At 47.8% G+C, this 12,563-nt stretch overlaps 1 protein-coding gene across 3 annotated transcripts; it reads right to left on the minus strand.

Annotated features, from left to right (window-relative positions):
- Positions 1-1,790: 1,790 nt before the first annotated feature.
- mapre1b (microtubule-associated protein, RP/EB family, member 1b) lies at positions 1,791-10,394 on the minus strand. 3 transcript variants are annotated; one of them, XR_014905006.1, is made up of 8 exons: positions 10,241-10,394; positions 8,377-8,507; positions 7,837-7,982; positions 5,902-6,103; positions 5,682-5,791; positions 5,448-5,600; positions 2,233-4,900; positions 1,791-1,851 (listed from the first exon to the last, which is right to left on the minus strand). XR_014905006.1 is itself a non-coding variant. In XM_085344501.1 (7 exons), exons 2-7 carry the CDS (start codon positions 8,495-8,497, stop codon positions 4,856-4,858), a joined length of 777 nt encoding a protein of 258 aa, XP_085200627.1. In that variant the 5' UTR covers positions 8,498-8,507; positions 10,324-10,394; the 3' UTR covers positions 1,891-4,855. The 3 variants fall into 3 exon arrangements, 2 of the variants coding, with proteins under 2 accessions (XP_085200627.1, XP_085200626.1); XM_085344501.1 differs by lacking the exon at positions 1,791-1,851 and having other exon boundaries at positions 1,891-4,900; positions 10,324-10,394; XM_085344500.1 differs by lacking the exon at positions 1,791-1,851 and having other exon boundaries at positions 1,891-4,900.
- Positions 10,395-12,563: the final 2,169 nt, after the last annotated feature.

Here is a 12,563-nt window from a genome sequence, read left to right on the forward strand (position 1 = left end):
ACTCTTATAGAACTTTTTTGTGTTCAATCCATGCGTTTTAAGTTTACCTGTGACAGAGCTTCATCCTTAGAATTACTCAAATATATTTTGCAATTCTAGAAGCGGAAGTGAATGGAAGGGTGGTGTTTTGAGGCTAGTTTCATTTTTCCTTAGATTATTGATAACGGTCCAATGCTGCACCCTTGTGGGCACAGCTGTGTATTACAGCAGTCCCTCATATCATATTTTTATCTATTTATTTTTTAAGTATTTGAGTCAATCCGGCAGCATTTCTCTGAGACAGGAGAGCGGTCTCAGAAGCTCATGACCCGTTATTGATCCTCGTGAAAGAGAAAAATCTTTAATTATACATTTATCACTCAGTCTCCTCCTAATCAGTTTTTATTCTGTAGGATGAGCGGTGGCTCGACAGAGCTCTGACTGTTTGTCAGCCTGGCTACAGAGCTGAAGAGAAACCTGGGGTTGTTCTTATTTTCTTCAATCAGTGATGAATAGTAAGATGTTCTGGCTTTGCAGAGGGCTTTCTTATAAAGCAGCAAACTATTTCTCCAGGCTAAATGATGATCCTCTAAATTTGTGACACGCCATTTCCTCTCCAGCTTACGAGTCATCTGCTTTAGGGTACGTGTTTGAGAATTATACCACGGAGTCAGGTACTTCTGATTAGAGACCTTAGTTTTCACAGGAGCTACAGTATCCAGAGTCGTACGTAGTGAGGAGGAGAAATTATTAACAAGATAATCGACCTCTGTTGGGGTAGCGTTCAGATAGCTGCTCCGCTCTGTGTTGGTACAGGGCATTGAAGATGATAACAGTGGGTGGATTATATTCTTAAACTTAGTTACAGCGCTTTCAGAAAGACATCTACTTTGATAAAGTCTACTCTCCACCGCTGTGTAATCAATTATTGTAAATGTAAATGTTATCAGGAAATCAGGATATTATACTGTAATCGGCTCACCAGCCACTTTATTAGGTACACCTTGGTAGTACTGGGCTGGACCCCCTTTAATACTTCTTGGCTCAGATTCAACAATATATTCTGGTGACATGACATCATCATGACATCATACAGCTGCAGCACCCATAATGAGAATCTCCTGAACATCCCGAAGCTGCTCTGCTGGACTGAGATCTGTGACTGCGGATGTCGTCCGAGGACAGCGAACTAATCGTCATGGTGAGGAAACCAGTTTGGTCTTAGCTTTGAGATGTCGGAAATCTGGGATTCATAGAGTATTCCTCTGACGCCGTCACAAGCCATCAGCAGCCACCCCTGGGTAGGCTTAAACGATGCTCGGCTGGTCCTGAAACCCCCCAGCAGCAACCTGAACACGGACGCTCTCGTGACGTTCACACCACAGATGCGCTTCACACACCAGTGCATAAACACTACAAAGCTTTCCTCCAGTTAAAACAAGGCCAGCTTCAGGTGGTGGCTGTGGAGACCTTTACAAACATGTACATTTTTGGCCTTTAAGGATTCAAGATCTTTGTGATTATCAGCGTTAACTGAGAATCGAACCTGAAACATCTGTAGCTCATCATCATCCACTCACAGACAGCTGCTGACAGAGCAGAAAGAGCCTCGTCGTCTCAGAGCTCACATCAGCAGCTGGAAGCTTAGAGGCACATCTGGGAAGAGCAGAGGAGTGAGCTCAGCTCCTGCTGTGACTCACACCATCGCTGCTTCAGGAGAACATCTGGACCTCCTGCAGATGTTAGACTCAAAACCCAGCAGACCAAAAAAACCCATCATACTCTCAGCTTTGCTGCCTCTCTGAGTGGGAGTGGTTTTTAACAAACACCTGAAGGATTGTTTTCCTGTCATCGCCAAGTTGGAGCGCGATTCTGTGGAAAGGAGGAAAAACAGCCGACTCAGGCGTGGAAATACTGTTTTATTGTCTGTACGAAACTTTATTAAAGAAGTATAACAAACACAGAGAGAAGCCCGGACAGAGAAGACTCGGGTGGCGCTTGGCCCGCGGCGTGCACGCTTATCGGCACAGAGCGTTAAAAGGGGAGAGAGGTCAGAGGTCAGTCAAGCATCATTACCTTTAAAGCGAGTATTTCCCTTCGCTCAGAAACGTTCTGTACCAGTCAGACATGAAACACCACCACAGTCCTTCTAACACTTACAGTGACACACTTATCGTTCAAGCAGACCGCAGTCCGCGTTCGGACGTGAAAAAACTCTCAGCACAAAGACAGAAGCGCCGTTAACCTGGTCACCTGATGTTGGCAGTGCGGAGGAAGTAACGCCGCTCTTCCACCAGCGTGATGCTGGGACCTCGCCCTCAGAGGTTCTCCAAGAACAGAGCAGCTGTGTCCAGGTGAAGATGCTCCGTACCAGCTCTGGAGTGGCTACTGGGACCACAGGGGTGGAAGAATAGAACCATTACCTCTTTTCTACCAACTCTGTGCTGCTGAGAGCCCAACATGGCGGAGGGTCAGCGGCTGAAGAAGACGTTTATGCTACTGAAGACAGCGGTAAGTGTGGACGCAGCAATGCCGCCATGCTGTTGCTGTTTTGGTTCAACATCAAATACCTCCGAGCACAGACGAGCATTCTTTAGACCAAACCCAAGCTCACTTCCTGCTCCTCTAATCCCCTCAAGAAAAGATTTAGACAGAAAGTCACAGTTCCACGCCGACGTGTTTTTTTCCTAACAGTTCAGAGCTTCGTGTGAATTTTACTGAAGGTTTTTACTGGTTTGGAGGGGCGGGCCTTAATGGGGTCAGTCTCTAGGGAAGCTCCGCCTCCAGTTCCTCACGCCACCAGCTTTAACGTGACGCCAGCAAATGTTTCAACAAATTCATTCGGACAAACGTGCCAAAATACAGTTCACGTAAAGTTTAATGTTTAATTGTCTTCACCCCCACCCATCTCCACCACCTCTGCCCGGCCGCCAGGGCTTCTGATCCGCCTGTTTTAACTCCGCCCACTCGTCACTATGACGGAGCTAAACGGCACACGCAAAAATAAAATTAGAAAAAAAGAAACGCAAACAAATAAAAAATTAAAAAAAGTTCTTTGATTTTTTTCAAGAATGCAGAAATGTCTCTTTCCAGAAAGAAACCCAAATCCACACTCGGGTCCCTCCGCCCGTGAGAGAGCTGTAACCGGCGGATGGAGACGGCAGAGGGAAATAGTTCCTGCATAAAACGGATCACGAGTGCCTTTTCTTTTGCGTGGTTCACATTCTTCTGGAAAGAGAGATCCCTGCAGAGCTTTCAAACCTGCTTTTGTGCCTTTATGAACTTTCACATCAGTCGCATTAATCAGAAGCCAGACTACAACTTAAACTAGGAGACTACTTCAGTTTTCCTCCTCGGGTCCGAAAGCAACATGTGCTGCAGCACAGACCAAAAAACTAGCCGGCAACCCCACCCCGAGGCTCCGCCCGCTCTTCCAGAAAATACATTCTGAAAAAGATGGAGAAACGAAAAGATCGGAGACGCTGAAGGCAACAAGCAGGAGAGCGGACCGAGCCTCAGCCGGACACTTTTGGGAGCGTTTGATGGAAGACGGACGCCGAGCGTTTCCCCACAACGACCTCCAGACTGACAGTAAACGCACAAACAGTGCACACACACACACACACACACACACACACACACACACACACACACACACAGTAAAGAAAGATTAAGGCCATCGATGGAACATTTCAGAAACTGGGCTCCAGTCAGACCCACGACAGCGCTGCAGGGACGTGTATGCAGACTCGCAGTGATTCCCACGCGCTTCCTTCAGCACGCTAAGCAATACGCTTAAACCCCGACGCAGGACACGCCGAACTCGCCGAACTCTAACAGGAAGTGTCCGCAGACAGACCCAATCGGCCGCGAGCCCGAAAGAGCCGGACAGGCTTTTAACCCGCGCGCGCAGATTGAAGACGAGCTGACTGCTGTGCAAACCAAAGAGGGGTTACAGCGAGTGCATCAGAGGGGCGGAGTCAGTGACAGCACAGCCTGAGGGTGGAGGTACCCCCACCCTCTGCCCCCAGCTGCTCAGTCGGGTTTCGGCTGGAGCGCACAGCATTTGGGTTTTCCGTGATGTGTAAGGGCCGCTGCAGGAAACAGACAAAACAATCTGGTTTGGTTCTTTTTTACTAAACATTGTCGTGTTGATCAGAAGGCTGCCAAACGCAAACACGTCCTGCAGTTTGTTAGGAAGCCTGACATGTCCGATGTGCTACCAGGAACATTTTCAGTGTGAGGGAAAAATCTCTGCGCTGACGTGGCTGCGATCAGAAAGGTGAACAACACGTGCCAAACACAAAAACACAACCAGTGGAGAGAGGTGGGAGGCGTGAAGAACAGGAGCATCAATTTACAAAAGCTCAGCACAAATAAAGATGGTGGAAGAAGGCCAGCAGACGAGCCGGCGGCGCCGCGTCCCAGACTAAACCTGCACAAACCCTCAGCGGGTTCGCTCGGAATGTGTCGGGATTAGTTTGGGAAGTCGGCCGGGTCTGCGGAGGAGGATCTCCACGTTTCATTTCAAACACACACAGACAGACACACACACACACAGAGAACATCATCACCGTGTTTTCAAATCAAAGTTCGTTACAAACACCAGATATGTTTGTTGGCACCATCCGGTTTTGGGAAAGATGGAGTAACAGGGGGAGGCGGGGCCGAGGCTTCGCGGTAAAGGATGTTTGTCGAAGGTGAGACGAAGGAGAAGTCCAGCAGGTACTTTTGGGGGAGGGGGGGGGAGGGGGGGGGTCAAGCTGAGACCGGGTTCGGCGCTGGATATAAAAACCAAAGGCTCGGCTTGATCGGGGTGTGGAGGCGGGTTGGTGGGCGAGGACGTCTACGAGAAACGTTGCTGCAGTCTTGAATATTAAAACTCCTCCTGATCCTCAGCGTCCGGTATGACGAAGCCCTCCTGGAGACAAACGCAGACGGGACACAGTTTTAGGCTCAGCACGAAATGTCACTTCCTGTTTGCACTACAAACCAATCATGTGCCGTGCTGCATTATATCAAATGAAAGTGTGTGTGTGTCCAGTGAAGAAGCACTTTTTAAATGTGTTTACAGTCAAAGTGCCGACGTGTGTTTAGGATCCTTCCCGAGGAGCTTTTGGAAGTTTTGGCATCGCCTGCGGCCGAGAGCCACAAACCACACCAACGAGTTCAAGAGCGCATTTAAAAAAACAACATTAATCTGCATAAACACAATAATGATACATGTGTGTAAATGAAGCAGCAGCGTGGGAGGCTGGCACAGTGAGCTGCATGCCTCTGCAAGAATCCACAGCAGCTGTTCACACTGCAACAAATGGCACTTCCTGTGAGGAACACGGAGCGCATTTCAGCCAATCAGGTGTGAGGGATGTCTGGTGTGTCATATCTGAGCTGCAGAGTAAAAATGGATCCTCCGGTTCTGTAATTTAGCCACGTGATTCATGAATTATTGAAAGCTAATCACTCACGTCTGTGGCGTAGAGGATGTCGACAATCCTCTGCAGCGTCGGGTCGCCCTCGCCTTCCTTCTCCTGGCAGATCAGCTCGATGTTCCTCAGCTTTCCAAAATAAAAGTCTCTCTCCTTCTCCATGTCCTGGATGGTGGATTTCAGCATCTCCATCTGTGGACGAAGATAAAGACACCTGATCAGCACTCCTCGCCTCGCCGTCGTCCTTACAGAGGCGACAGTCTGCCCTCTGACCTCATTGATGAGCTCAGCCACCTCCTCGTCGTTTCCTCCCGTCCCCGCCTTCTTCGCACTGACCGGAGCCACCTTGGGCGCCACCTTAGCCACGGGGGGCCTCTGAGGAGCTGAGGAGAAATTAGAAGGTCAGCGACACGATCAAAACTTCAGCACTTCTAAACCCGTCTGTAACTGTCACCCATCTGAAATCTGACCAATCAGACGAGTCGGCTCTTACCTTGATTGAGGGCCTTTTTGGGTGGTTTGTTGAGGGCTGACGTGGCGGGGTTGGGCGTGGGCATGGCGTCCTGCCCCTGTCTCGCCTCCACGGGGTCGTACTCCTTTCCGTCGTAGTTGGCGTCGAAGAACTTCTTGAACCACTGTACGAACTCGAAGTTATCCTGGAACTTCCCCTTCACCAGTTTGTCCACCGGAATGATCTGGAAGAGACGGAGAAATGGCGCCAGGCTGTTAGCGGCGCTCTGACTGCAGGGTTTACATAAAAACTCAAGTTTCATCACTTTTGTCTCTTTGACATTTAAAGTTCGACGGACATCATGTTAGTCCCACCCTGGACCGACACAGAGTCCCGTTAAACCGTCTACAGCAGCGGAGTCCAACTCCAGGCCTCGGGCGCCGGTGTCCTGCTGGTTTTAGATCTCACCCTGGGTCAGCACACCTGAATCAGATGATTAGTTCACGACCAGACCTCTGGTGGACATTATTTAGCCATTTACATCAGCTGATAACGCCGGCCTCGAGTCCCCCCACCTGACATGTTCATTCTTTCCGTTTTGTCATTTGCTAGAATGAAATTAACCGTTCAGAACAATCAGACCTCAGGTTTGTTTCTGCACCAGCTCACCACCACCTCTCGTTCCAAACAAGCGCCTCGTCACGAAGAGTCATGAATTCAACGTTCTCGTCTCCGCCCGTCGAGCTGCAGCAGGATCGTCTCTGCAGCTCTTTGGACTGCACACGTCTGAAGCGCACAGAGTTAAAAACCTTCTGGAAGGAGCTCAGAGATCATCCCGAAAGAAACACGTTTGGATCCAGAGGACAAACTGAGCCGACATTAATGAAGCTCAGTTTGCTAGAAAGACCAGAGAACAGGAAGCACCAGAAACAAAGAAACTTCCACTAATGCGAATAAAAGAGACAAAGTCAAACAGAGACTTTCAAAGGTTTGAGGAGCTTTTTTCAACCCTCAAAGATGTGCAGCGAGCCGAGCACAAAGCGAGTCCGGTCTGATTCACACACTGCTGTAAGAACAGGTGTTTGGTTACAGATCACAGCTGTTGGCGAGGGAGCGCCGCGCTCCTCTGCTGCCTTTATGTTTGCACTGTCTTTAAAGCTTTTAAATAGCGTTAGTAAAAAGAAATACAAAGCAAATGTGCACGTTCAAAGCTCGCTGGGACATTTCCTGAGCCGCGCCAACATGTCCACACTCCTCTGCTGCTCTAATGGGACCATCACTTCCTGAACTTCATCCTTTATTCATTCGGACTGAGAGCATAAAGTCATCAGGTAAGCGTTTACTGAGCTCAGAGATCGGGAGGGCGCTCGTTTGCTCTCAGTTCCGAGAAAGTGGGCGTGGCGTCAGTGGTGGCGTCTTTGCAGAACAGCGCTTAGAGGCCGGGGGTCAGCCGGGATCAGCCGCAATTCCTTGCGTTCACGCTGTACGCAGGACTTGTGTCCTCGCTTCAGCTGAACGACTTCACTGTGGCAGGAACAGCGTAGCATGTAATTAGCTGTGGATTTCCCACAGAAACCAAATCCTCGCTAATCCTCAGAGTGATTCACGTCGCTCAGGCCGAACACACCCCTGCTCCAGTTACGCCAATGCTTCCTGCGGCTGCTTCACAACAAAAGACCATCACTAGGAAACCACAGGAAGGTGGTAATCCTTCATGTTTTAATATGACATCAGTTCACAGCAGCAGGCGTCTCTCTTCATGCTGCGAGGTAAAGAACCAGCGACGTGATGTACCGCGAGCAAAACGGCTTCACGACAGAGCGGTGCGGTCTGCATCCGTACGAACACGATTACAGTCGTCAAACAGAAACGTTTAAACACGTTATTATTATTGTCTGCATCAGTGAAACGGATGATCTCAACATCTGAGGATTGTGCGTCGCCGCCAACAGAAACTCATCAATGAGCATGACTTACTTTGTCGACGCCCATCTTTTTGAAGGCCACCTGCAGAAGCTTGAAGTTGTGGATGTACTCGTGCTCGAGCTTGGCCCCGAACTTCACTTTCTTCAAAGGCACAGAGTTGGGAAACAGCATGTCCATGAACTGGCAGTAAGCAGCACCTGGACACAGGAAACACTTTGACTACAGGCGGAGAGGAAACACCGCGTCAACGGCGGCGTCACACACCACAAGAAATCAAAACTGACAAACTGCACGTTTGATTTTAGAAATAGCTTTAATCGTCTCTTTCCCGTTCGCTGTGTGATGTAACCCACACAGTGATAGAAGTCACATGCTAACGCCTCAGGATACGGAGACGAGAAGAGCGTGAGGCCACAGAAAGGTTAGTGTGACTGAATCTGTTCAACGGTGACCTGAAAGGGTCAGAATAGGGTTTGTAGACTAATCTGATCATCACCTGACGTACGTTTAGGTGTCAAATATGAAGGCGGTCCCTCGGCGAGCTGCAGATTTAAGAGAACGGCACAAAGAGTGCTGAAAGTCCTCGCTTACCTGAGCACAGCATTTCTATCTTGGTGAGGTTCATCTGTAGAGACTCGTTGATCCACACGAGCATGTCATGGCGACTTAAGTTGTCGCTGGTCACTGAGGTCGAGTACACGTTCACAGCCATCGTCGGTCACCTGACCACACAGACACACACACACACTTACATGGTGGCCATCACACCGACAGCTCGTCGGGTTGTTACTGTCACTTTAAACCTGCTCGATCAGGACCTCGTCAATGAGGATGACCCGATTAGATAAATCCTCTACTCCGTGGAAACACTGGACTACTTTTTGAATTAATCTGCTGAAAAGTAATTGTTTTGGTTTGTCAAATTTCAGAACAAAGGACATGAAATGCAGTTTGATCACAGTAAACTCAGAATTTCTGTTTTTCAGACAAGACAAACAAAAAAAGCACGACTTCCTGTCCTTTTGTGATGGAAACGGGTGAAATGTGGATCTGAACCGACTCTTTGGCGTTTGCTCGTACTTGCAGGCCCGTCTGTGGCTCTGCGTCAGATAACGAGCTGCAACCTTCGGCCAACATTTAATCTGCCGCTGAGGACGAGGCTGCAGGCACACCCAGATACAAACCTCCCAGATGAGCACAATTTAAAACTCAAAGCATTTTATCTACAGGAGCAGTCGCAGTTTTCTGAGTCAGCGGCAAAAATCACAAACTAAACAGACAGCAGTCCCGACGATGCCTGTTTCAGGTATGTCCTCTGCAGCTGGAGGTCAGTGCTACACAATGTACAGATGTGGTCAGCTGTCACATCTTAAAGGCCAAAACATGTGGTTATTGTAGGAGTCATCTGTAAGCAGCCTTCACACCAAGAGATCCTCTCAGGAGAGGAAGCTGAATGCCATCGATGACCAGCAGAAAATCTACAGCAGAGCAAATGCTCCTGGGCAGGTAGTAAACACTGACAGGTCCATCAGCTGATTTCATTTAGTGACATCACTGTGAATGTTGCTACAAAAACTTGTGTGATTCAGCAACAGTGTCATCATGCTTACAGCTGTTTACAGGAAGCTGAGCAGACAGTGGGCGGAGTCACGTATGGTGAGGTACCAACCAGGTCGTGAAGGTTAATAAACGGACATCTTTCCCAGCCAACAACCATCAGTTGTCAGTCTGAAAGTAACAGTGACGCATTTGTTGGGTTTTTTTGTTTTCCTTATCACAAACAAACCATCTTCCAACATTTATTCAAATATTATTCAAATATCATCTCCAGTAAATGCAGATTAGCATATTTCTCAAAGAAGAAAAGTTGGTTTTATCTTTGCTGTTAAATTCAGATTTTCGTTTTCTTTATTCAGAGGACCAAAAATAAAGTTTTAAAGGTGGGCAGTGGCCCCTGTAGCTGACCAGATGAGGCCGGGCTCCTGAGCTGTGAGGAAGTGACCGTTAGCCACACGCTGCTAACATTAGCGGTGATCAGCAACGTCAGGTCCGCGGCTCCAAGCACCGAACGGGTCAGCGTCCGGCTCCCTGGGAAGACACTGGCCGAGCTCCGCTATCTGTGTTAATATTAGAAAGCTCGGTCATCGGCTAAACGCGCCCACACCGGCCGGCTGAGTCAGTCACCTCCCGGACCTGCAGGCGGTCCCCCCCCGCCCTGAAGCACCGCCCGGTTAGCTCCCGTTAGCCTCGGCCATTATTGAGTCAAGCCTCCTCGGATAAGAGCCGTTAATAGCGGTTTAAACCGTCACCGTACCGGCAGCTGCCAGAGCTGGAGCTCGGCCCCGGGGTGCCCGGTCCGAGGCTCCGGGATCGCACGGTTCTAGCTACATGCTAACACTGAAGCTAACAGAGCGCGCCGCCGTTATCCAGCCGCTCCGGCCGGCTTCAAACCTACCTGCAGCCGGTTTTCTTTCGCGGTTCTCGAACTTGGAGCTTTTACTTTTCTCAGCGGGAAATGTTTCTCATAAAAAAAACAACCTGCGCTCGTTTCGACGTTTGTTCCTCTTCTGCTTTTTTCTTCTCTTCCTCACGTCCACTCTGCCGGCAGCGGAAGAAGCGATGCGATGACGTCAATACGTAAAGGGAAACGCCTAAACGTAAGGACGGCGGACGGAAGCGAGACGTCCGAACAAAATGGTCTATGGTGAGGTCATTATTCATAAAAAGGATTATGTTCAATAAATTCATCATTCACGACAAAAACATCCTCATATTATAGGAGCAGCGGGTCAGGTTTACGTCACTCAGTGACGTATCGACATCCCAATAACCATAGTAACATCATTTTCCTCCTGTAGTGTCACAGAAACATGTGCACTCCCACCTCCTGCAGCAGCAGGCCTTCACTCTGCTATCACAGGAAGCTGAATAATGGAAGAACAGCCTAGCTTACATTTACATGGAGATTTTAGGAGCTTAACGCCAAATAAAGACCACAAGAGAGAAGAGATGAACTGATTTTACTGAAAAACGGCCACCACCTGAATCTGTTGGTATTAAAGGGCCCAAAGAACCACAGCACAGTCACCGAAATCTTCATCGTCTCAGTTTAAACTTCAGCAGGTCGTCTTCACCGTGTGTGAGCTGCTGCCACACGATTGGCCGATAAGACATTTGTGTCATGGGCAGTTGAAGAGGCGTACCTAACAAAGTGGCAGGTGAGTGTATTTATTTTTGCCCTGCTCTCACACAGCTGCTAAAATCCACCAGGACTGCACACCAAAGATCCCTCTAATGTTCCCTCTAATGTTCCCTCTAATGTTCCCTCTAATGTTCCTTCTAATGTTTCATGTGTCTGAGGGAGCACACTAACTCCCTGAGCGTCCCTTGGACCACTGTGAGCGACAGCAGACGTGTGCACTGTGGTCACGCCAGCATCCAATCCATGCAAGTTACAGCTTATTAAAATAATCAAATTACAGCATTTACATTTATGTTAGACGACTTTTAATTAACTGCTTTAGCCCACTGACAATGAAAATAAAAAAAAAATCTTGTTCATGACCTGTGCAGCATGTTAACACTATTGGAAGTAAAAATAACTTTGACAACAATTTTGAAAACACAACTTTCTTTATTTCTTTCAATAAAGCTCTGACTTGTATTATGAGTCTGTGGTCTGGGAGAGAGTCTGTAACTCTGTCTGCAAAATACAGTAAATAATGACCAATGTTGGGCAGTTAATTATATAGTTACTTCTTCAAAAAAGTAACTGAGTTATGCAAACAACAAAGTGTTTTGCAGCTGTTTACCTAAAAATGCAGCCAAGGCGTTTTTAAACAAACATTTCAAACTATTTACAGAACAATCAGCTGTTCTGCATCAAATCTGATGCCACACAAATTATTTTTGCCTCATTGTTTTGACACACACAACAAAACTATTGACTACACTACACACTAACTACACACTAACTACACAAGATTTGCGCTGAACGTCGCAAATCTCTCACATCTCAAAACACTCCGTCACTCCTAAAACTTCCTCCAGTATCTTAACAACTAAATGCCATGTTTTGATTGGTCGACATGGTACATTTTTCCACCAATAGGAAAGGGCGGGGTGTTTTGTTTTTGTTCACAGGCTTTCCAGCGTTTTCTTCCCGCAGTAAATATAAACAACGACAGTATTCAGGAAGAAAAACAAACATTGCAGATATTTTATCATAACTCTGGTTTTACGCGGCCGATCAACACAATTTAAAAACTGGTATAAAGTCCACACTTTGTCCGTCAGTTGTTCCGTCTGTCCTGCTCACATCTCCAGTGTTTGTACACAATGGCGTGTCCAGCGGGGTGGCCTGGATGTTGCGCTAAACAACAGCAGCACGTTTAAGCTTGATCAGCTGTTGTTAGAATTTATTTAATATTAATTTCTAGTATCAGCTGATGTTTGCTGGAGCCACAGCTGTAAAGCTGCTGGTCATGATGTCTGTTTGTATATCTGGTGAGAGGGAAACATGAAACCAGGAGATGTCCTTACTGAATCATCAGAGCTGAACAGGTGATGGAGAAACAGGTTTACCTTTTAGGTGACATGAATGAGTTGAAGTTATGAACTGTTTCTGAGAGACAAATAACACCAGGATCCTTTTCTAAGTAGCTGACAGCTGGTAACTGTGCAGGGGCGGGTCTAGCAAAGTTTTGCCAGGGGGCCAGGTAGGGCATTAACAGGGAGAGGGGGGCACAAAGACATACTTTTCTTTCTTATTCTCATTT

This window comes from Diplotaxodon limnothrissa, linkage group LG20 (assembly GCF_057381915.1).
Source record: "Diplotaxodon limnothrissa isolate DT_005_m linkage group LG20, D_limnothrissa_male_GT1.1, whole genome shotgun sequence".
NCBI classification, from domain to species: Eukaryota; Metazoa; Chordata; class Actinopteri; order Cichliformes; family Cichlidae; genus Diplotaxodon; species Diplotaxodon limnothrissa.